This window comes from Carex rostrata, chromosome 11 (genome assembly GCF_964058835.1).
Source record: "Carex rostrata chromosome 11, lpCarRost1.2, whole genome shotgun sequence".
NCBI classification, from domain to species: Eukaryota; Viridiplantae; Streptophyta; class Magnoliopsida; order Poales; family Cyperaceae; genus Carex; species Carex rostrata.
Window position 1 is genome coordinate 7,955,297 of NC_135928.1, and position 25,658 is coordinate 7,980,954.

The following is a 25,658-nucleotide window of genomic DNA, read 5'->3' on the forward strand; positions in this document are numbered from 1 at the left end:
GTGTGTGTGTGTGTGTGTGTGTGTGTGTGTGTGTGTGTGTGTGTGTGTGTGTATGTGTGTATGTGTGTATGTGTGTATGTATGTGTATGTGTATGTGTATGTGTATGTGTATGTGAGTTTTTTTGTATGTGTATGTGTATATATGTATGTGTATGTGTATGTGTATATATGTATGTGTATATGTGTATGTGTATGTGTATGTGTATGTGCATGTGTGTATATTATACATATAGTTCACCAAAAAAAATAAAAATATAAAAAATCAAAGTTATAAAAATTTACGACATCACTCTGTAAATATATCAAATATTTTTTTTTTTGGCATACACATATTATGTATATGTATATGTATATGTGTATATGTGTATATTATACATATATTATAAAAACCATAATAAAGGCCAAGTCCTTATTAGTGTTATATTTAGACTTGTGATATCCAACTGACAAATAAAATCAAATTTCACTAAAAAAATTAAAGTTATAAAAATTTACGACATCACTTCGTAAATATATCAAATATTTTATTTTTTGACACACTCTAAATAAGAAAAAAAAAATTTCACAAAATTATTCAAATCAAAATACTAACATCTCAAAAAAAAAAAAAATACCATGGGGCGCCCCAGGGGGTGGCGCCTCATTTGTGTTATGGGCCGCCCGAAGCCCAGGCGGTCAGGGCATATTTTAAAAAAAATTGAGGACAAGGGCATTTGTAAAATTTTGAATTTTTTTAGGGATATTAATAAAAATGGCCGTAATACTTTGAAGCATCGGTTTGATTGTAGACGAAATAGTATTGAATTAAAATATTTCATGTTGTCTCACGTACTAAATTTAGTACATGTAAGTGTAGTATAATAAAAATATAAAGGTGTACAAAGTATATTATAAAAAGATGTCAAAGGTATAATATTAGCAAATATATTAAATATATTAAATATATAAAAGGTGTTAAGAGATTTGACGTTTCAAATTTAAAACACCTATAACACTTTTGATTTCATTTTGTGGCACTTCCATTTTATGTATTAAACGCCATAGCGAACTTTAATTACTAAAATTTGTTTTGTTCTAAATTGGTCACTAAAATTCAATTTATTCCGAATCATCATATTAATTTTCATACAAAACTAACAAATTGCTAGAGTCAATTTCCAAAGAAAAACGCTTAATCCAAAATGTACCTCCTATATTAGCAAAAAATATATATTTCAAGAAAACATGTGCAAAACGCACCTATCATTTTATGTAAATAGAATCATCTTATTGGAACAGATTAATATAGTGACTTGTAGGACCAAATCAAAGATACCAATTCTTTACGAAAGACTGTTTGATTACCTGTAAAGAATTTTTTTCAAAATTCTGTTGTTTTGTGCAATGTATGGGCAAATACTAGAAGAAAAAACCAGTCATCAGCCACAGTTTTCTTTTCATTTTTATAATTTACAAACATGACAACACTCGGTAAATTAGCAAATTTCTCTGTACAAGACTCGTCAAGTGCAAGAAATATTGATGTTGATAAGGAACATAAGAAAATTTACATTTTTTTTTTTTCTTTTGGAGAAGATTTTTCTTAAACACCATTGAAAAGAAACGTACAACTCCTAATCTAGCCTACATCAGTACATTTCCACAACAACTGTCGGATATTAAAATGAAAACTTGAAATATCACACAAGTTGTTATTATGGTGCCTCTGGGTTTCCATTGAGTAATGGCCTGAGATTTGATCTCTCAACCACAGGCACATCGTGCTCGCTATCGTCATTAAAATGATCCACACTGTGAAAAAATATACCTAAGAACAAAAGTGAAATTAGTGCTCAGGTTTCTAATATCTGAATGGAGCAAGTGTCATGCATTTCTAAATTTGGTAATGAGAAGGATATAAAAGTCCCCACAAGGAAAAATTGCAATTTAGAATATTTTGTCCCAATCCTCTGATATTGAGACCGAACCCATATTAAAAACCAGTATCGAATTAGTTCTTTTGCAGTAATTGAGACAGAATCTATGTTGTACAACTAACATGGAATTATTTCTTTTACACACTTAATTTCACCTACTCTAATGAAATATAAGATTTGATTCTTTTGAAGAAATGAATTGAAGGACTCAACTGGAAAGCTTTAAATTTTGGTGACAAAAATAGCAAGCACTGACAATTCAGGAACCATTTATTCTGATTAAATTTTCAAAATAAGATCTCTCTTTCGGAAAATAGCTCAAGGACATCACATCAGACTGTAAACATCTTACAATACAGAAAACTGTATAAGATTTGCATACAAGTGCTACCAGTTAGGGTGGGTCCATATACCACACTTTATATAGAACCCTTGCCAAGAAAGAGATTGATAAAAATTCCACGCACATACCGTCTATTTTCCCAATTGGATGGCACTGAAGCACAACAATTAATATAGGATCCTTCAGATATAATGGATCAGGGCCTTATCGTCAGTACTATTTACAAATGATAGGGTCCAGTGTGCGTAGGGGTTTTATGTAGGGTGCTTTTTCATGATAAGTGTTGCATGTACTAAAATATAACAATGTAGAGAAGAGTTACCTATAAACCATATAATAGCAGCAATGAAGAGAATAGAAGTCAATATAAGAGCGGTCACCCTCCAGTTGTTGATAGAATCCTAAATTAGAAAACATCAGATCATTCAAAAATAATATCCAGCCAAGATGAAATACTTGTAAGATCAATCTAAAGCCTTGTTACAAACCTGAAGAAATCCAACTAGAGGTGAAGATGGCACATCACCAAATATGTGGATTGAAACAGTTGACATTGCCATTGATAGAGGTCTCATGCTTGGTTTTACAGAATGTAGGCATATGTAATTCACTGGGCCCTACAAAAGTTCATAGATCTTAGCAGAAAATGCAGGTGCAAAATTGGGGGATATATTGGTAATATGTCACACATTCTGTAGTCTATATGATATATTGTTGATTCCAGATGTAAGCAAGAAGCTTCTTTCTTATTTTTCTGTTTACAGAATGAAGAACTAGTGATACATTATCAACATATTGTTATACCTGTGTAGCAAAGACCAGCAGCTCTCCAATGGAAAAGAAAGGAATAAACCCATAAAGACTTTTGAAGCAAAATGCGCTGAAACAAAATATAGCCCCGAAAAAAGTAGCACCAGACAGAAGCTAAAAATGTAAAACAAAGAATAAAATACATAAAAAATATGTAATTGAATTGAGCGTGCAGCTTCATTATCAATATACTAATATACAAATTTACCTTAAAAGCATTTGAAATTGTAGATTCCATTTTATCAAGCAGAAGTCCACCAGCCAGTGTGCCAACAATTCCACAGATTATTGTTATCCCACCAAACATGAGATCAGCATTGCTCTGACAAAGAATAAGCACTTCTAAAAATATTACAACTTGTATAAAGATAAATTTGATGAACTCTGTTAACTGTTCTTTCAATTTTGCACCAAGAATACATATCAATAAATGTCATATTGATATTTTAGTCAAAAGGAGAGAGTTACCATATGATAAATATCATAACCAGCCTTCGGACCCCAGTAGGAATAAGCTCCAATGACAAAGTTGTATGCAATGTAACCTAGAACAAGGATGAATAGTTTGAAAGAACAAATGACCAAGCTATTGGTTGTGTGATTAGAATCATATAAACAAAGGGGAGAAAAATGTACCTAAAACATTGACAACATAAACCTTTTCAGACAAAAGAGCTTTCAAGTCCGTTCCAAATTGTGCTGCCTGGGCACCAAAACTCTTGGTATAACCCGACCTGACAGTTAAGATGTTACCAATAGATTAATACTAGGCAAGAAAACAGAAAGGAGTACATCACGTTCTAAACATATAGATAACCATACAGTGAAGACCCCTTTGATTTTGCTGACTGTTTCTCTAATATCTCCTCATTGCAATCTGAAAAAAAAAATTAACATTATAGATTTAATTATGGCTGTCAAGAAATTCACTATCAACAGTTCTATAACAGAATTTTCTAAAACTGTACCATCAACAGCTTCTACATTGTCACTTGCAGTTGGTGAAGAAGATAAACCAAACCCTAGAGAAATTAGACCAGTGATATTAGGCTTTCTGTATCAGTTTAAGTTGAAACTAATCCACAAGAATTGAATTAAAAAAAGAAAAGAAAAAGGGCTAACCTTTCAGCTGCAGTGGCTTGATAATAAATCCCAAAATAGCAAATGGGAGCATCAAAACTGATTCTCCCCAGAATGCTGCTCGCCAGTGAAGATGGTCACCTACCTGATATTTACATTTTTTTGACAAAAATTATCAACTAATTTTGCTTTTAGACAATACAAACATAATTATGTAACTGAAATCAGCAGTTTTTGCATTGTAGGTATAGTAAAATATATCATATCAGACAAAAGCCAAAAAGGAAAGAGAAAGGGAGAATAAAATATATCACAAAAGAGCTTACCAGACCGCCATAAACATAACCTACTGCTATGCCTGTTGGAATGCACATGTAGAAGACTGCAAGCCAAGCTGTTTTCTGAGAAACAGATTTGGGGAACATTTAATTTCTGTAACAGACAAACAACCACCGTATATATTGGATATATTGAAATAATTAACATTGTCATACTTGACAAGTTAGTATGCCTGAAAGGACCTGATTTCTGTGTTTATGGTATTTTCTTGTGCATGCACAATTCCATTTTTTTTTTTCCTTTTTGGTTCAATATCTCTTATATAACCCCAAAAATTTCACAACAGTAAATTCTAGACCAAACATGGGAGGTTGAGGGATCATCATAAATGCAATAATGAATATACAAATAGATGGAAGGTGATTAAGAAAAAAACTACATACCTTTTCTAAGAAAAGTTGTTTTGGTGTTTCTCTTTATTAATTACAAAAGTAACCATGGAATTGGTGAGAAAGGTACAAACCTGAGCAGGGGGAGCATTATCATCAATAAAGGGAGCAGCAAGACTAATGAATGAAGCTTCACCAACACCAACCAACCTAAATTCATAAAAGATTGAATATAAGGACCAACTGATCAAAATACATGATAAATAGTTGCCATATAATAGCACTTACATGCGGCAAATTGTAATCGACCAGAAGTCGAATGCACAACCACAACCAGCCGTGGCAATGGTCCATACTAATAACCCGACTCCAATAAGCCTGAAAGGATTATGACTGAAATGGGAAACAAAAAAATTGTATTAATATACAATCAGGGGCAGATCTAAAGCTTAGCCAAGGGTGGCTAAGCCACCCCTATGATTTTAAATTTCAATTATGTATATTGAATTTTAATTTTTTTTTATTTTCTTTTATAGTCCAACCCCCATCATAAAAATATCAAATGTTTACTTGTAGTCTAGTGGTTAGAGCTCTATTTTTGTGATGGTGAAGACTTGGGTTCAATTCCCACCAACCACATATTGTACATTTTAAAGTTCACACCCAACCCCCCCCCCCCCCCCCCCCCCCCCCCCCCCAAAATCAAGATTTTCTAGTTTTGCCTCTGTATGCAGTGACATCAATATTATACAATTTAATTCCATTAAATTGAAGGACAAAAAATGAGTTAAAAACCATTCTAATGGAACTCAAGTATGGGGGCACAAATCATGATTTTAGTAAAGTTGACATCAGAGTGAGAAGGTTTAAGTAGAGAAAAGGCTATACATTAATGATAAATTATTTGGTACTACTTTTTCACAAAATGAACCCCATATCTGTAAAAGTGAAATTTCTTTAAAAATGCAAACAAGACGAAAAATTGCTAACATCTTTGACAAGGATGCAAATATTGGGGAAGCAATTAGCAACCCAACCATGAAGGCAGACGACAAGACTCCATCTTCAAAGTTACTCAGGTTGAAGTCCCCCCTGTAATTAAATAATTAACAATATAAGCAAGGATGTAATGAAACACAATTACCAAAAAGTGATGAGTGCCTTAGAAAGCAAACATATGTCCATATATGAAATGCCAGCATGGAATAGAAGGACAACATCGCCACTTTAAGTTTGTAACAAAAGTAACCACAGGACCTTGTTTTCCTTTTCATGGAATGTAATGCTTTAGGAAGTTTAACCGAAGAATTCAGATGCACTCTCCTTTCAGATGTAATCTTCAGATATTATTAACAAAATAAAATAACTCACTGAATCCCAGATCCAGATGTGCAAGTGCCACTAGCTGTGCAGCTTTTGCGACTCCCATTCACACCATTACTTGCAATTGCTCCTCGATCAAGATAGTTTAGCATATTAATTATACAAAATATCACAAGTAACCTGGTTGGGAAAGTAAGAAATTAGCAAATTAATAATGTTATATCCAGGAATTTCAAACAGGTTATATGACTTCAAATTTTAAACTATTTGGTTCGAGGTCTTGAAATTTAAATCTTAGTAAATAGAGGTATTCCCCAAAATTGTGATAAAACAGGGAATTACAGTTGTTGTTCCAAGGTGCAAAACTAATCAAAGATGTCTTATTAACTTTAGTTGCAGTTTTTGTAATTCCACGTAATTTATTGTGTAAACTGGATTGCCAACGTTTAATCCCACAATCATATCTCCAGCTAGAAATACAAGATACCAAGAAAGTAGCTCTACTAAAGGAAGGAATGGGGCTCAAACGAAACAAAATAAATTCATACTCTACAACCAAACAATTCACCATCATAAAAGAAGAGAAGAGAAGAAAGAGAAAGCAAAATCGTAACAATATCTCTTAAATACAGTATAGCATTACTCACCTCTTAGGAGTAAACCAAGACGGGTGAGCATCCGAATCGCTAGGGTTACCATCTACTTCAGGATCGTGAGGTAACGAGATCGCCATTTGGGTTGAATCAGGAGCAGCTGAAGGAGGAGGAAGAACTGGAGGCGATAGGTCAGAGTCCGGCTTGGACGACTCCAATTCACCACTATTCTTTTCTCCCATAAAACGAGAAAATTAAATTACTATTATTATTATTGGGCAAATATCTACCAGTCAAAAAATCCAAAAAAAAAAAAAGTCGCCGGGGTAAATTTTTTTTTTTTTTAATATTTTTATGACATTTCCGGATAATGGAGGGTTACATGCGCAAGTTAGCATGTGCGCTACTACGCTTGAGAGGTGGATGGAGATTGGAGAGAGGCTGAGAGGTGGATGTGACGAGAGGGGAATTGAGGAGAATTTACTACGTAGACCTTGCGTATTAGGTATTGCGGCTCACCTACTTTTGACAATTCTTTACATTTTTTTAAACTACAATTGCAGTGGACGGTAAGATGAGTATCAATATTCGAATCTGTATTAAACGGATATGAATAATTGTGGATTTGCGGACAGATACGGATATTTTTTTGTATGTAGTGAAATAACGGTGGATAAGAATACAGATAATGTTATGAAGGTGAATATCGATATCCGTATCTGCAATCATCTGGATCCGAAATTGCTCCAATCGGCTCTGACTTTACTGCTCCAGATAGAAGTTGTTATATAATTATCTCATATTCATTTCAGTCTTAGTTGTGAGATAAATAATAATACGATCTAGTTTCTAATTTAATCTTTTTTCGCTGGTGATGGTACTACAATAGCATTATTTTATTTTTACCTCCATTTCTTCACTCTTCATTCTTTTAGTTTATGTTAAATTAGTTTTAGCTATTGTTTCAAGACAACAAGGCACTCTTTTGTATTTTAAATTGTAGAACTCAATTATCCGACAATTTATCATTTAGTATCTATATTTGAATCCGTATTCGTAGATTATTCGCTCCGTATTTGTATTCGTTTAAGGCGGATTTGGTTTTAAATTTTGATATCCATTTACTATCTGTATCCGTATCCGCTCATTAAAAGTCAGATACGGATATGATATTAGCATTATCCGCTCCGTTTACACCCTTATGAGTATCAGATAAATTTTAAGTCTAAATTTTTTTGAAGTAACTCAAATTTTGAGTTTAAATTTGGACCATCTGATTAAAATCCAAATCAATTTTGTCTGAAATAAAATACACAGTGTTCATTTAATATTTGTGTTACTTTAGGTGATATGAATTTACCAAATTCAGTTGTCGTTTAATCTCTATCAAGATTTATACGGCAAATCAAATACACACAGATTTTGATGCTGGTTGGGACATCAAACCGAACGCCAACGCTGTTTAGTACAGCCGATTAAGGCATTGGCTCTCCCACAGGAGAGCAGGGGCTCAATTCTCAAAAAAACTAAAAACATCAAACCGAACCAAACCATCCCAACAGTAGTCATTAATGTTGTCATTATCAAAACAGAGTCATTTTTCTTCATTATTTTATTTTACCAAAATAGTAAAGGAATGAATATAATAATGTGTGATAAATTTGTAATTACGATTTTATAATTAATGATTACTGTATTGTTCATAATAAAAATAGATTTTTTTTTTCTATTCTCAGTCAATCACTCTCATTCTCTTTCTCCGAATCGGCGCTAACTATTTCTATTATTGCAATTTGCATTTTCATTTTTCAACCAGACCGTCCCAACGGTAGTCATTATAAACAATGCAGTAATCATTTATGTTGGGACGATCTGATCCGTGCACAGATCTCAGTCGGTTCGCAGTCCCAGTTTGCGCACGAATTTTTTTTTTCCATTTTACAATTCAAATTACTGAATTTATTACAAAATAGAAAAAAAAAAATCCGTGTGCAGACTGGGTCTGCGAACCGATTGAGATCCGTGCGCGGACCCAGTCTGCAAGGGTGGTAGAAATGAAATTCTGGCTAAGTGGGTGGTAATCATTTAATTTTGATTTATTAGGAAGGTAACTAAAAAAATTCGACAAGATGAATTCGGATTATCGTAAGGTAACCTAAATTTTGAGTTTGCATTTGGATTTGGATTTGGACCGTCGGATCTATTTTGACCCCAATATTAAAAAGGTTTCCATCCACTATTTCGGCCGAATCAGTCTCAATTCTGATCGGACGGTCGAAATACAAAATCAAATTTAGGTTACTTAATGTCAAGGAGATCCGGATACATACAAAACGGGGAGGCCCACTCTCAGTGAAATGGAAGAGGTACTCACCGAAGAGGAGACCGGGTCCATGGAAAATTATCTGGTGTGGATAACGCCAACAGGCAACAGGCAGCAGCCAGCAGGCGCAGTTTGCACGGAAACGGATGCTTGCTTGTTGATGTCAATGTGTTCTCTCTTTTAGAGCACGCGAGAGCGTGGGTGTGGAAATGAATGAACAGCGGATATTCTTTCGCTTTAGTTGTGTTCCTTTAGCACCTTTTTTCTATCTAGATATATAATTAAAATATTTTTATTTATAGAAATTGTATAAAAATGATAAACAAAAATAGATAAATTGTATGGAGGTGTCTTTTTCATACAAAGAATGGTTGCTACACCCCGCTGTAGGATCCACACAACACATTTGACTCTGAATTCTGAAACACTTTAATTTCACGAACACTTATAAATCACTGCTATTAAAAGTCCGAGTAGCTAAAGAATCAAATCAATTATTTGTTTCCTTAAAGAAATACATGAAGAAACCAATCAATGATTAGATGCCTTCTTTCTAATATATAGAAATTTTTGTACAATTGATCGAATTTCTATGTTATTTTTAAATAATTTCTATAAATAAATTTTCTGTAGATAACCAGGAAAGTAGCTAATTTGAGTGGAGGCTGAACAATATTTTTTTTAGATGACAAAGTTAATTGCTAGTTTAGAGTATACTCAAGTAAAAATGACAAATTTCAGTTTTTATTTTTTATTTTGCAGCAACAGCAACTATATTCAGGGGGTGTTTAAATGGTCAGTTCGGTTGAAACCGAACTAAAATAACTAAATCATTTTTTTTTCGGTTTTCAAAAATTGAACTGAACTGAACCGATTAAACTTATAAACCAATTAAGAACTGAACCAAACAAACTGAAGTAAATTTCGGTTTGTTCGGTTCAAACCAAAGTAAACCTATTGGTGTTATTATTAACGAAAATCACACATGTTCATATACAAGTTGTTTAATTCCATACAAAATATGCAGATGTTTTAAATTATTTAAACTAAAATGAAAGAAATGAAGCAATAATTGAAACAAACAAAATGTAAACCATACTTGAACCAATATAGTTCGGTCGGTTCGATTTAGTCGATTTTAAAATGATCCATTTAAACTAAAATAATTTAAAAATTCAATCGAAACGATCAATTTAAACCAAAAAATCGAATCATTTAAACTGAAATTTATTAATTCAGTTCAAAACCGAACAAATCAAACTATTTGAACACCCCTAACTATATTAGGTTTGTTCTATTGGAAGGCAATTCTATGTCATTCTAGAGTCATTTTTCTTCATTACTTTATTTTACGAAAATAGTAAAGGAATGAATATAGTAACGTGTGATTATTTTGTAATTGCGATTTCATAGTTGATGATTATTGTATCGCTCATGATAAAAATATATATTTTTTTCTATTCCCACGATATCACTCTCATTCTCTTTTTATGAATTGGCGCCAACTAATGAATTGACGCCAACTATTTATATTATTGTAGTTTGCATTTTCATTTTTTTTTGCTTTCACGTTTCTCATAATTAGGGGCGGATATATAGTGTAGGAATGGAGTCAATTGACTTCATTTTTTTTCAAAATTTTTTATTTACAGCTTATTTTCGATATAATTTATAATAAAATGTTATAATTAGTGTAAAATAACCCCCTCCCCTATTTGCAACAAGAAATTTTATATGATTAACTTTCATTCGCATTTGATCCCCATAACTTGAAAGTCTGACTTTGTCCCTACTCATAATCATTTAGATTCAAACAGCATACAGATGTCAAAATTTATCTTGCTTATTTTCACAAATAATGCATTACATGTCTCGCCTTGTACAAGATAACACAGTTAAAAAAAAGAACGAAAATATTAATTTATCATAACTAAATTAATTTGTTTTAATGATTTAATCTTTTTTAAATGAACTTAAAAATATATAAATATTAGAGATAAACATCCCTCTTTGAGATTCATAGTTTGAATTTCTAATATATAAATATTAGAAGATAGATAGGTCTCATGAAGGCATGCATAAACACGCAACATATCTAAGAGTAGAATTATAAAACATTCAAAATGAACAGACCACATTGCTTAGAAATTAAAATTAATTCAAACTATGTGAATAATTAGTAAGGAAACAAAAGTACCTAGAATTATTTAAAAGAACGAACACAAAATAAAGGTTTCTATGCCACTATTTTTTTAAACTTCATACTTTTTTTGAAGTTTGTCTGAACAAATTAAAGAGTCTCCAATACGAAATAATAATATTATCTATAATATATGAATATCTGTTTGTTAATTTTTGTTGTCATATAATTTTGTGCAAATTATACGAAAAATATCACAATTTTTTTACACGGTGTGCCCCTCTTGGAATAGAAAAAACAGGTCCGACAATATGGTTTTGACATTTAGATTTTAATTTTTATAACCCAATGTGATGAAAAATTGTGACAACTCTTGATATCAAAAACCACCGAAATTCAACCTCGAAATATAAGACAGTAGTTCTCTAAGTGATAATTATTTGTTGAATTAATTTAGCTGTGTAATTCTACATGATTCATCAAATTATTGTGCAAATATGTACTATAGAAATGCATTTATAACATGCTGCATGCTTCCATAGTTTTTTTTTTTTTTTTTTAATTCTTGATAGATACTGTCAAGTTGTAGTCAATTGATTTCAATCAATTCCTCATACACAGACACAGGTCTCCCTCCTCCTTGATCCTTGTATAGAGTAGCTTTACGCACTACAAAAAACTGACACTTTTCGCGAGGATAAAAAATGATTTTTTGCGACTGAGTGTCGTCATAAATGCGATTTTTCTCTTGCAAAAAGCATCTATTTTGTTATTATGACGTACCAAAAAATCATTCCCTCTGAAAATTTTCTCGTTTCTCTGACGCCATAACATCCACATCGTGCAAAGGAATCACACATCGATCCACTCTTTTTTAGCCTTGCCTTTGAGATATATATATACAGCTGACCCCTTCATCGAGTTGTCTCATATCTGTTGCATGGAATTAATCTCCTGTTCGCATTAATCGAAAGTAAAACAAATCTCTCCTCGTTCTCCAAACCCGTTGCGCATATGAACAGTTCAAATTTGAAAAGCATCAATTTAAGCAACGATATTGCCAAAGTTAATTTCCCGCGGTGGCAGGCTCATATTGCAAAACTCTGTTTTATATTTGGTTTGATTTCCTTTTCATATATAATAATACTAGATAACGCAATATCTATTTATAAAAACTTGACACCATTAAAAGTTCCGTTCATGAATATTATCGTAATATATTATCTCACATTTATCATTTTCTTCTTAATATTTAAAATAGTCGTAGCTAATATTTGATAAGTTTTGATTTAGTGGTAAAAACAGATGGTTTCTATATGAAAAGTCATGAGTTTGAAATCTGAATAAAAAAAGTCATTTGTTGTAATAACAAGGGTATGAAATTTGAAAGTTTGACTTTCATCTTTCTTTCAAAAAAAATATTTGATAGGATTTAGGATTTAGAATTTATGGAAATATTTGATATGGAAAATTGCACGATTTTTTGAAGAAAAATTATAATGCATGATTTTTTGAAGGTGCTTCGAAATTCTTTCTAATTATTGAGAAGAATTATATTTTACTCTAATTTAATTTTCATGTGATGCAATTCTAATCCACCGAAATTTTTATCTGTAACATAAAAAAAATTCAAAACATACATCAATTTTTAGAAAAAAATCCAAATAATTATACCAGGCCTGTTGGATAATTTAGTGGGCCACATCTGATTAGGCTCGTTAATTATCCAACAAATAATAACTAAAAGTTAAACATATGAAATAAAAGTTTGTCACAACTAGGGCTGCACAAAAAGTTCGTAGTTCGTGATTCGATTTGAGTTCGATTCGGAAAAAGTTTGTAATTAATTCGGTTCGAAATTAGTTCGTTTTGAAACGAATCAAATCAGTTCGGTTCGAAATTAGTTCGAGTTCAAATTGTGTTAAGTTCGATTCAAAATTCTTCTTCTTAGTTCTAAATCCCGTTTAATTTCGAACCATTTCGGTTCGAATCAAACTTAAACTCTTCTTTTCAGTTCGAAATCCAAATTCGAATCAAACCAGTTCGTTTCAAAATTGGTTCAAACTCAAACTGTATTAAGTTCAATTCGATTTGATTCGTGTACAGCCCTAATCACAACATAACAGCTAAATAACACTTTCAACAAGCATAACAATTAACAACTAAATAACAGTCTCAAAAAATATAACAACTAACTAAAAGTAAAATATCTTCAACTAATGGCTCGGTGATGTATATATCACCCTCTCTAATTAAACATCCATACATCAATACATTATGTGGACCCGGATTAAGATTAACACATTATTATTATTTATTAATAAACAAATAAAAACTACGTACCAAAAAAGTTTAATTAAAGTTACAAAAACATGCACTTATAAATTATAATTAATAGCAAAGTGCAAACTCTTTCAAAAAAAAAAAAAAAAAAATCCATTGGAATAAAATCATTCACCTTAATTTCCAAAGAAAAAATAAAAAACCACAACAGACTACATTACATATATGAGGAGGGATCAAGTAACACTTGAAAGTTACAACAAAGTTACAACATCATTTTTTTTTCATTTTCAAAGTCCAAATCGTCGATCCAAACTGTTAGATATTCAATCTATATTAAAATGTGCTTACAGACCAAATTTTACATTTTTTGAATTTTTTTTTGCTATTTATTAAGATGGGTACAAAATTGCTGTTTTTAATGGTGCAGAATTTTAATAAAAACAGCGATTTTGTACCCATCTTAATAAATAGCAAAAAAAATTTCAAAAAATGTAAAATTTGGTCTGCAAGCACATTTTAATATAGATTGAATATCTAACGGTTTGGATCGACGATTTGGACTTTGAAAATGAAAAAAAATGATGTTGTAACTTTGTTGTAACTTTCAAGTGTTGTAACTTGATCCCTCCTCTACATATATTACTACCCAATTATAAGCTAATATGAAAAGCTTTATGCCTTGAGTCTAGAGCCATTCATTAACACATTATGTGCCATGTCAGCCAAATCAAAATGACTCAAGAGCAACTTGACCTAACTATAAGCTAATATCAAGAGCAGCTTGACCATTTGTCACCTCACTGATCGGAGTCGGGTTCTTCGGCTTTGGATAATGATGAGCCCACTTATGCCCGCCTAGCTGCTGCCCCGTAGCATAACTCTTATTGCAAATCTCACACACATGAGACCCGCTTTCGCTTTTCATCTTCCTCTTCCTCTTCCGACTCGTCGGTTCCAGAATTGCTTCATTCTTCCTCTCCTTTTTGTGACTGGAGCCATGCTCGACTAAAGCCTGGTCCGAAGGGAAGCTCTTGTTACAGTTTTCAGAGACATGCTTCTTCTCATCCAATGGATCAGATTCCATGGTCATATTGTTGTTCTGATACAACCAATTTGGCACCTCATTGATCGGAGTCGGGTTCTTCGGCTTTGGGTAATGAGCCCGCTTATGCCCGCCTAGCTGCTGCCCTCTAGCATAACTCTTATTGCAAATCTCACACACATGGGACCCACTTTCGCTTTTCACCTTCCTCTTCCTCTTCCGACTCGTCGGTTCCAGAATTGCTTCATTCTTCCTCTCCGTTTTGTGACTGAAGCCATGCTCAACTAAAGCCTGGTCCGAAGGGAAGCTCTTGTTACAGTTTTCAGAGACATGCTTCTTCTCATCCAATGGATCGAATTCCATGGTCATATTCTTGTTTTGATACGACCAATGTGATTTTGAGCGTGACATTTCCACCAGAGTAAGAGCGGCCGTGATTGCGTCCGGGCTGTTCTTGTCTGTCACTGGTTTCCAGACGTATTTTCGAGTTGCGGCCCAGCTATTAGGGAGAAAGAAATTAGTATTGGATTCAACATCAGTAGCTGGCCTTTTGGGAGTACCCTTCAAGTCTCTGTTCGGGTGGATTCTCATGTGATCCAACTTGGCTTGGTCCGTCTCGAATCCCTTGCCACAATAGGTGCAATTGGGATATGTTTGGATGGGAGTTAGAATGGCTGAAATAGAGAAATTTGATAATAGTACATGAGAATAAAGAAAAAATAATGATTTTTAGATTAGTGTGAAAATTGTGCTATTTGGATTAGTAGAAATGTTGCTTAGATTGTACGTTTGGAATAGTGAATAGATATAACCGATAAATAATAGTGTTAACAAGGTGTTAATTAAGAGAAAATATAAACAAGTAGGGTCTTAAACGAATTATCACAACGTGAAGATAAGATAAATTAATGTTAGTTTCGTCATTTCGAAACTGTGTTGACAAAAATTCAAAAAAGAAATATTTTTTTTCTCTCTTCACACTTTCGAATAGTAGCTATTTCATCATTTACAAGGAATAGTAGCTATTCCGAATAGCAAAAATGTTGTTTGAATACATATTGCTATTCCGAATAGTTTCTGTTCTAAAATGGTTTCTATTTTTGAGATATCGAAACGTACCATTAGATTCTTGTTTGGGATCTTTGCTTGAGGTAGGAGGTTGATCTTCGCCCGGTATATAAAAGTGAGGTGGGAGGGAAAACTCCTCTGCTTTAGCAGACGATCGTAGAATTTCAAATACATAATACTTCATTTGTCAAAGATTGCACGGATTCCTGCTCAAGAACAAAGAATTGAATTTAGATTAAGCGAATACAAATTATATATAGTTGTCTGTTATTAAGAATAACGAAGAACTCCTTAATTAAACTTAAAGAAATAGACGTACGGAAACAACAAGAAATAGTTTTCAAAATTAGATTAATATTTTTAGTAATCTAAAATTGAAATTCAATTTAACGATGGAGTTTCTACTTTAAAATAATACAATATAATCATTAAATTAAACAATGTTAAAAATCTTGTATGGAAGAACAACTTTTGTTTGAGTTATGATCCCTTGAGAGGGCGTGGGTTCAATTCTCACTTTTGATAATTTTATATTCTTCTTTTTGTTTTCAAAACAAAGCTGAAGTTCAAGTCTCCAAATTCCATACGTTGTTATTATAACCAGGGGCGGACCCATGTGGAACCAGAGGGGGGCAGGAGCTCCCTTCTGGATTTTGAGTTTTAGTGGTGATTTGTCTATTTCGATCGACTCTGCCTCTCCCTGAATTTTTTTTTGCCCCTCTCTGGATGTTTAATTTCTAATTCGGGTTAAATATAGGGTTAAAATTAAAATAATTTTTTTAAATTATGATTGGTAATTAGAATTATAAGTTAGATGATCAAAAATTACAAGTCAGATTATTAGAAAATATAAGTCAAAAATATTATTTTTTATCAAGTACCCAATTAGTTATTGGATTTAAACCCAATTAGCTATTTAAACCCGATTCGATATTTTTTTGCCCCCCCTTAACGAGAATCTTGGATCCGCCACTGATTATAACAAAAGATTTTTTCTATCTCAATTTCAAATTCACGATCTCTCACATCATAGATCAAACATATTTATATTCTTATCTAAAAGAAGATGAAAAAACAAAAAAATATTCACCGGCAACACAAAATTTACAAAAAAAAGAATGTAATAAAAAAAATTCTGAACAAAGATGACTAGTAAAAAATACCTACAGAACCTTAAAAGAAGTAGAAGAAGATTAAAGAAATCAGAGGAGATTGTTTCTTCACTTTCAGTAATAATCTTGAACGAGCCTAAGAGCCTCAGTCTATTCTCTTGAAGGGGGCTTGTTATATAAAACAGAGAGAGCAGGGGAGAGAGACAAGGGGTAATTCAAGTCGGTTCAATCTGTTAACACTTAATAATCATGCTATTAATAAATTAATTATTTATGGCAAAGTTCATTGGTCGATAATGGGTCACATTTTCCACTTTTAGTTTGATTTCTTTTTATATCTCGTTTGACTTCCTCACATCTAAATTTGACAATGCAATAGGGAATTGAATTTTGTCCAAAGGGCTTTGGACAAAATGTCATCCAAAGTTAATTGTAAACCGTCCGATATGTGTTAAAATTTACATGGATAGTTTAGATTTACAGAGCCATTTAGAGTTATTAAGTTTTAAATATATTGGCATGAATCTTGAAGGAAATCAAACGGTAAGATTCGACTTTGAATGAGATTCTGTCCGACAAAATCCAGTTCCTTTATAACAACCTGGACACTATTAAAAAAGTATCTCACATTTATAGTTTTTTTAGTATTTTAATTTAATTAGTTGTAGCAATTAGGGTGTGGATCCGATTGATGTTGGATTATTGTTTGTTCCTACATCATTCTTGGTCGGTTTATATTGAGTTTTAATTTAGGGATAATTTCTTTATTTTATCCTTAAAAAATAGTATACATTATTTTTGTCTCTGAAGATTTAAATTTATCTTATTAACCTTTCAATTCTTGAAATATTGTGTTATTTATATTTCATATAATTAGTTTCAATTTAATTATAATGCAATTATTAACAATCTTAATTTATACCTGATTAAGAATTATAAGTGAAAACTACCCTGACTGTCGTCTATCGGATTGGGCCAGACAGATGAGCCGTTAATTTTTAATAGAAAAACCAAGCATGAGCTTACCAAAATATCTTTGGACTCGGTCCATTGCCATCCCTAGTCTACCTGCAGATGGGGCAACAATTATAATGTAATTTTAAATTGCTTTTAATTAATAACTTTGATTTTTGTGTCAGAAAGTGTATGGATTCATACCAAACATTAAAATACAGTAATTTTAATATTATAACTTATACCAAATTTTTATGAGATTTTGTATATACATCAGGCGAAGATATAGAATTAGGAGTTCATGTTGAATTACACACGTGATGTTAAAATTTTCTTTGCTAATGATGGGTGTCAGGATTGGAGTCAGATTTTCTGACTATAAAAGTCAATCATGAATGTGATCAATTATATACAATTTTTATGTTGTGAATGAGAATCAATTTTACAGTATCCGTAATATTTTACTCTATATTATATAGAAAACTATGTATAAGTAAAAAAATTAAAAATATATGCTGGAAAAAAAAATTGCACTAATTTTAAAGTATAATTAGGGGCTAAAATGGCATATATTGGAGTTTTAATTATAACCACAATTCAGAAAACTTCACATAGCACCTTAGCCTTACCCTTGAGAATGGGTAAACATAAGCAAGGGTTAAACATAATTCATTCCTTAATAGTTATCTTTTTTTGTGAAGGAAAGATGTCCCAAACTGGGTTGGTACCAGCATATACAGTGGCCGGTATTGCATCTCTTGGTTTGTGAAGGAAAGAAATAGGCTTCCAGAAACATTCTTTAACAATCATACAATTATTTCAAGCAAAAAAATAACAAAAATCACGGCCTGTTATCGATTTCTTGAACATAAATTGTTGGAATTAAACCTTCATCTATAAGATTCCTGATTCGATCAGAAGTACTATGATCTCGGTATAATTTGCAAACCGCTCTCTCTATAAGCTCGATTGTTTTACTATTAGCAGAGAATGGAACTCTTTTATGGAAGAACTCATTTAACAACTCAAAGGCCTCAACCGGCATTCTTTTCAAACTTAAAGAATTCACAAGCAAAAACCGACCATAGACATCGATTTCAAATCCCTTCTCCTTCATCTCATGGTAATAATCAAGTGCACATTGTGCCATACCACACTTGCATAAACCATGTACCAAAGCTGTGTAAGCTACTTTGTTAGGAACGACCCCATTCCGTTTCATCTGATCCCATATATCCATTACTGCCTCAGGTTTGCCGGCATTTAATAACCCATCAATCAAACTTGTATATGTTCTTACATTAGGCAATATTTCTTCACTATCCATTTTATTAAAATAGAATAAGGCCTTTTCTGCGTTGTTAGCCTTAAACAAGCCATTGATCATGAGATTATATGTCACAACAGAAGGAGAAAGTCCTTTATCTAGCATTTCTTCTAGAACACCTTCCGCTTTATTCCAATTACCTGATTTTAGGAATCCATTGATTAATATATTATGAGCAACCACATCAGGTAAGTAAGACTTGTTACATAAATCCTGAAAAAGCTCCGTTGCTTTGTCTGCACAACCAGACTTAAACAAACCATCAATAACTGCAGAGTAAGGTATCATGTCAGGTAGAAAACCTAATTTGAGCATTTCACCTAAAAACATGTAAGCCTCTCCTGTTCTACCATTCAGGCATAGCTCTTGTACCAGCATGGTGCAGTGCTTTCTCCACGGAATATATCCATGGACACGCATCTCTCTGATCAATGCTAATGCCCCTGAAATATCTTTTCTCCTACTATGGCCGTAGAATAATGAGTTGTAGGAAAATTCAGTCGGAAAAATATTTAACTCTTTCATTCTCTCAAAAACTTTGTAACTTTCCTCCAATCTATCTACTTTGCACAGCTCATCAATTAAATTATTGTACATCAAAAGCTTTCCCTTGCAACCAAATACAGCCATGTCATTTATGAGATTCAAAGCATCGTCAAGCCTTTTGTCCTTGCACAAACCACATATCACAGTGTTAAAAGAATCATCATTAGGTTTTACACCTTCAACTAAATGAACCAGTTGTGGATCTAAACCTTTCTTACATTCATCTAATTCTCCTGACCTAATCATAACCTTTAATAAACAATAAGCTCGAGTTATCTGGTCAGAATTAACAAAACCTTCAAGAAAGGAATTACAGATAGATACAATACTGCCTGATTTCAAATCCTTGGCACATTCAGCAAACAGTTTGCATACAGATTTTAGCTCTCCTTCTTTACAAAAGATGGATACTAATTTTCTTACAAGTCTGGTATCCGGCGAAATTCCATTTGATTTCATCTCCTCAAATAATTTTAGCGCCACTGGAACTTCATTTTTCTCACACAATCCCTCAATTAAGGTGCTATAGAGAGGCAAATCACCAACAAAGCCTGCACCTGTCATTTTGTCAAACATCTCTTGCGCCTTATCTACTCTCCCTTGTTTCACAAAACCATGAATCAAAATTATGAATGTTTTCTCATCGGGCTGCATACCATAAGCCTCCATTCTCCCAATTAACTCACAGGCCTTCTCGATCTTTCCCCATTTGCAAAATGCAACTATAAGTATAGTTAAGACATGCAGATCAACCCAACAATTAGATTCCATTCTATCGAGAATCTCCACTGCATTGTCTAACTTACCAACATTACAGTAGCACCGCAAGAGAGATGTGAGTGTAAACTTGTCAGGTTCTAAACCAGGTCGTGATGCCATTTCCTGCAACCTCATTTCCAGCAAGTCAATATGGCCGGCTTTAGCAAAGACCTCGAGCAAACAGTTATAGGTGTAAACATTTGGCACACAACTCAAATTGCTCGCACGGTCAAATACAAACTGTACCTCTTCAACCAAACCAAGATTACCCAGGCAGCGTATGAAGAAGCCCAATGCACCAGGGGTCATGGTACAGCCACTTGTCACCAAATCATTGGCCAGTGTTCTCAGTTGAGTATTCCTCTTGGCTTGTGCAAGAATCGATGCAAATGTATTGTAAGTGTAACAATTGTGCTTGTATGGGGGTTGGCATTTGGCCCAACTGAAGAATTCAAGTGCTGTTTTCCATTGTCTTAGACATTTCAAGACGGATTCTACAGTACTAGGAGTAAGGAGGAGGCCAAGGTGGTGGAGTTTGTTTTGGTCGCGACGGTCTTTTGGTTGGGAGAATTCGTCGAGCAGCTGGTGGGCATGGTCACCGAGTGTGGTCAAAGTGTGGAGATTGTGTTTTGACCGCGTGGTAATTGATTTCAGAGAGCGTTGAATCATGGCCTTAGATCGGCAAGGATTGTGGACTAGCAAATAGCAATGATGATCCCCCTAATTTCTCACAAATCATTAGAACCCTCCAACTATCATGAAATCAAAATGAAATTGTTCGGTTGGGTTGAGCCGATTTTCTCACATTCTACTGGAGTGCGATGAAGATTTGTGTATAAAACGGGCCTGGACCAGACCAAGACCAAAAGAGCAACTTAAATTTCGGCCCAGTAGTCTGTGGACTTGGAAAAGTATCATCCCAGCTCCCAGGTACCGTAAAAGATTCCCCTCACTTTACGGTTTTAGATTAACCCTTATGAGCTTTGAGTTTCGGGCTAACGCAGAGGGCAGTGTTATTGAACTTTATGATTCGCGCCAAGTTAAAATAAACGGACAAGATCAACTAATTCTAAAAGATTTCTTATTACGGTACCAGTGAGGTGTGAATTCCTGTGGACTTACCAATCTGAAAAGCCTTTTGCCAGGCGAATCCGTATGCTGTCAAGATTAAATTCATAGCCGTTTGATTAGCATTAAAATTTGTTCACACTTGATCCGTACAGATCTTAAAGTTATCTTAATAAAGATCGTACGGATATAAAGGAATTGGACAAAATTTGGTCCAATTCCCATCATACCACCCCGATTATAAACTGAAAATAACATGAATTCGTATCCTCTGAGATATCTCAAACTTTGCGTGACTTTATGGAAAATCCTAACCGTTGAAATACGCTCTGCACGAATCTCAAAGCACACGTAGTAGTGACCCCCTGCATTACCCCCCAATAGGCACCGGACACGTCGGTCACGCAAAAGTTGAGATATCTCAGAGGATACGCACTCAATAACATTCAACAAAACGAAATAGCGTAGATAAAAGAAACTGGTCGAGAAACTTCTGGAGTGTGAGAGCTTGGATTTAATTTTATGGGTTGGTGCTCGCCATCCACTCCAAGGCAGTTCCTGTCAACCTTTGTCCTCTTCACCAGCGGCGTGGTGATATTCTCGTGGGGGGCCCACCTGTCATACGTCCACATCGAGCCTCTGAGGGCCCGCACACTTGCTCGCGACCAGTTATTGCGCGACCACCTCAGCAAAAAATACGGCATAGAATTTAAAAAATAGCTCTTACTTTTTTCAAGCCTGGTACTGATAACCTTGTTTCTATGGCCATGGTTGCTTCGAGTTCTGTTGATCCTCCGATCATAGCCGAGGTCGAGATGAATGGCTCTGATTTGGGGTCAACTACTGTGAGAGCCACAGTTGTGCAAGCTTCTACTGTCTTTTATGATACTCCCGCCACTCTAGGTATTCTCTCATGGTCAGAATCAATACTTGTAATGTGTATATTTATTGCTAAAAGATCCAATTTTATTGGATCAGCTTAAGCCAAATCTCCAATTTTTATGCTCTTGCAGAAAATAGAGCTCGTCATTTGTAATATTATTTGATAAATTGCTGTTATAATAACAATCAGGTTTTTTTTTGTTAGTCAAAATATTGATTGTTCATATACACTACACAGATTGGGAATTTTTAGAGCAGTGATAAATATTGCTCAATTGTCGTTGTTACTTGTTAGGTTGAAGTTCTAGTGTATCATTGATTTTATTACTTTTAAATTGCTCATTACTTTGAACATGCAATTTGTGTAATTTCAGAAAAGGCTGAGAGGTTAATAGCAGAGGCTGCTTCTTATGGGTCCCAATTGGTGGTTTTTCCAGAAGCGTTTATCGGGGGGTATCCAAGAGGATCTACTTTTGGGGTTACAATTGGTAGTCGCTCGGCAAAGGGAAAGGAAGAGTTCAGGAAGTATTATGCCTCTGCCATTGATGTCCCTGGTAATGACGACAAATTAGTGACTTTTGTTATACTGCTTTTGTTTTTTATGCCACTTTCCTTTTGTTGGTTTATTTTGTGCTCCTGATTTTGGCCCTTAGTTGAAAAAAAACTTTAGTTATTCCAACTTAGGCTAGCCTAAATTATTAATGTTTGGTTGAGACCTAAAGATGATTCATGACTTAAACATCCTATCTAGGTGGTTTATATTTGTTGGCCTAAAAAGGCTAAAATTAGACTTAGGCCATGTTAGGCTGGCCTATCTAATTCACGTTTAGCAACTTAATCGAGGCCTAGACCTCTTATTCCATGGTTTAGGCCTCAACCTAACACGGGGTAAATGTATAGTGTTATCCCTTATTTTCCTTTTTTATATTTCTTACATTTTAGTGCAAAACTATGCTCTCCTATTGATTTGTTTAAAAGTGCAATAATCTGATATGAAAATTTTAAATAATTCAGGTCCAGAAGTGGACAGATTGGCAGCACTGGCTGGAAAATACAAGGTGTTTTTAGTAATGGGTGTGATCGAAAGAGCTGGGTACACTCTTTATTGCACTGTTCTCTTTTTTGACCCTCAGGGGTTGTACCTAGGAAAGCACCGCAAGGTAATGCCTACTGCACTGGAAAGGATAATTTGGGGATTTGGAGATGGGTCAACAATCCCGGTTTATGACACGCCGGTTGGAAAGATTGGAGCTCTGATTTGCTGGGAGAACAGAATGCCCCTTTTAAGAACTGCTATGTATGCTAAAGGTTGATTTTTTTTTTTTTTTTTTTATTTTTATGAATTGTACTATAATGTTGCTATGTAACTGGACCCAGCAACTTTATGCCAATTACAACATGCTTTAAAGGTGAGGTCAATAGAAAAAAGAAACACTGCCCTTAAATTCCCGACACTAACTCAACAAACTTATGACATAACCAGTTTAATCCAAGTTATAAATGATTACAGCATCTACTTAAGACTTCATTTTTTTTAAGGGCAGTTGGCAAGTTGCCAGCTGTCAATATATTGATAAAAAAAAGTTATTTACAATCTCCCCACGGGAGCATCTACTTTCCTGGCACTACTATCCGCTCAATTTGAAACTGATAATTTTTTTTTATTTAAGGTGGGCACAAATTTGTCAGCATAGAACTGAGTATATCTTTACTCTTTCATTATTAAAAATTTGGTTGTTTTCTGGAAGTTTCCAGAGCTCTGTAATGCTTGATATTATTTGCAACGATTAAAATAAGTTCTTTTTTTAACTATTTTTACACTAGTGATGGTACAGTACTATGTGGATAGCACAACCATTTTCTTTTTCTATCTTGAAATATTCATCTTTTGTGTATTCTGTCAGGAGTTGAGATATACTGTGCACCTACTGCTGATGCAAGAGAAACGTGGCTTGCTTCAATGACACATATTGCTTTGGAAGGAGGCTGTTATGTTATTTCGGCAAATCAGTTTTGTAGGCGGAAGGATTATCCTGCCGCTCCTGATTATACCTTCTCTGGCTTAGGCGAGGAACCTTCACCAGAGACTATAGTCTGTAAAGGTGGTAGTGTCATAATTTCACCATCTGGCACTGTCCTTGGTGGGCCCAACTATGAAGGAGAAGCCCTCATTACTTGTGACTTAGGTACGATGAAATTTGATTGACTGGGATGGAACATGTTGACCCAGACCTGAAAGGTTCACCCGGCTGTTCTGTATATCTATTATGCAATTTAATGGATCTAAATCATTACTCGGCTGGTAGGGATGTAAATATGTGCTGTGTGGTGATGTGTCGTGACTACGTCAGATTTTTATGTGCCGTGACCAAATTGGGATGGATGGTCACGGGACGTTAGTCATGATGTGACCAAGACACATCCTGACCGATCACGTTTGGTTATGTTTTATTTTTTTCGTAATTTAAGTTACTTTATTCAAAATTCACCATTAAATCTAGATCTAACATGCCTGATTGCGTGTGACCACATGCTGTGTCGTGCCAATTTTTTGAAGGATGGTTATGTCACATGTTAGGCCACTGCACGTGACTGGCACACATGGCATGCCATGACAGGTCCGGTCACAGCGTGACTTTTTACATCCCTATCGGCTGGTGGCTGATGTTAATCTAGTCACCGTGTCACTAACTTTGACGACCTGGTTTAGCAATACATTCTAACAAATAGGCAGTATCAAAAAATTAAGTTATTTTAATTAGATGATTGAACAATCTGAATTGTTAACAATGTTATGTGTGGAGTTTCTTTTGACCCACTGATAGGTGAGGTTTGCCCAAATTATTCATTCTAACAAAATAGTTGCTGACAAGGTCTTGGAAGTAGTTAATGATCCATTTGTTTGAAACATTTGCAGATCTGGGAGAAATAGTGAGAGCCAAATTTGATTTTGACGTGGTGGGGCACTACTCTCGGCCTGAAGTTTTGAGTTTAACTGTCAAAGATAACGCACAAAAACCTGTATTGTTTACCTCTGCTTGCAAGACTGAGAATTCGGAGGATCCTTGATTATGTGTTGTACGACTCCTTGTAATTCAATCAAACATCAAGTTGGTAGTCTAATGTTGTTCATGTTATGTTGCTGTAAGCTTAGGTAAAGTACCAGTGCCATCAACTGCGTCTAAGTAATTCATGGCAAGCATTATTTGGGTAGCAGGATCTTGATTTCCATGTAATGCGTGACGATCATTATATATATAGCATTGTCTGCTATTAATGAAATATGACAATATTTCGTTTCATTGTTATTTTGTTTGGTTTTTTTTTTAAATAAAGGCTACAAGATCAAAACAATCAAACAAAGTGTGAGGAGAGTTCAAATGTCTCTATTTTTTGTGCCTTTTATCATGTCTCCATT

The 25,658-nt window shown here is 34.1% G+C and overlaps 3 protein-coding genes across 4 annotated transcripts; 1 reads left to right on the plus strand and 2 right to left on the minus strand.

Annotated features, from left to right (window-relative positions):
- Nucleotides 1–1,412: 1,412 nt before the first annotated feature.
- On the minus strand, nt 1,413–9,124 carry LOC144561505 (Major facilitator superfamily protein). Of its 2 annotated transcripts, XM_078310468.1 has the most exons (17): nt 9,108–9,124; nt 6,788–6,963; nt 6,189–6,320; nt 5,808–5,909; nt 5,106–5,210; nt 4,952–5,027; nt 4,476–4,550; nt 4,192–4,294; nt 4,038–4,091; nt 3,892–3,946; nt 3,706–3,803; nt 3,538–3,614; nt 3,278–3,391; nt 3,064–3,183; nt 2,748–2,876; nt 2,582–2,660; nt 1,413–1,807 (listed from the first exon to the last, which is right to left on the minus strand). In XM_078310468.1, the coding sequence occupies exons 2-17, from the start codon at nt 6,871–6,873 to the stop codon at nt 1,695–1,697; spliced, it is 1,518 nt and encodes a 505-aa protein (XP_078166594.1). In that variant the 5' UTR covers nt 6,874–6,963; nt 9,108–9,124; the 3' UTR covers nt 1,413–1,694. The 2 variants fall into 2 exon arrangements, with proteins under 2 accessions (XP_078166594.1, XP_078166595.1); XM_078310469.1 differs by lacking the exon at nt 9,108–9,124 and having other exon boundaries at nt 6,788–7,300.
- Nucleotides 9,125–18,316: 9,192 nt separating this feature from the next.
- Nucleotides 18,317–21,032, minus strand: LOC144562412 (Tetratricopeptide repeat (TPR)-like superfamily protein). The gene has a single exon (XM_078311630.1). It carries the CDS (start codon nt 20,957–20,959, stop codon nt 18,500–18,502), a length of 2,460 nt encoding a protein of 819 aa, XP_078167756.1. The 5' UTR covers nt 20,960–21,032; the 3' UTR covers nt 18,317–18,499.
- A 751-nt stretch (nt 21,033–21,783) lies between these two features.
- LOC144562159 (bifunctional nitrilase/nitrile hydratase NIT4-like) lies at nt 21,784–25,542 on the plus strand. Its single transcript, XM_078311322.1, has 5 exons — nt 21,784–22,261; nt 22,615–22,794; nt 23,255–23,548; nt 24,145–24,426; nt 25,158–25,542. The coding sequence occupies exons 1-5, from the start codon at nt 22,120–22,122 to the stop codon at nt 25,307–25,309; spliced, it is 1,050 nt and encodes a 349-aa protein (XP_078167448.1). The 5' UTR covers nt 21,784–22,119; the 3' UTR covers nt 25,310–25,542.
- Nucleotides 25,543–25,658: the final 116 nt, after the last annotated feature.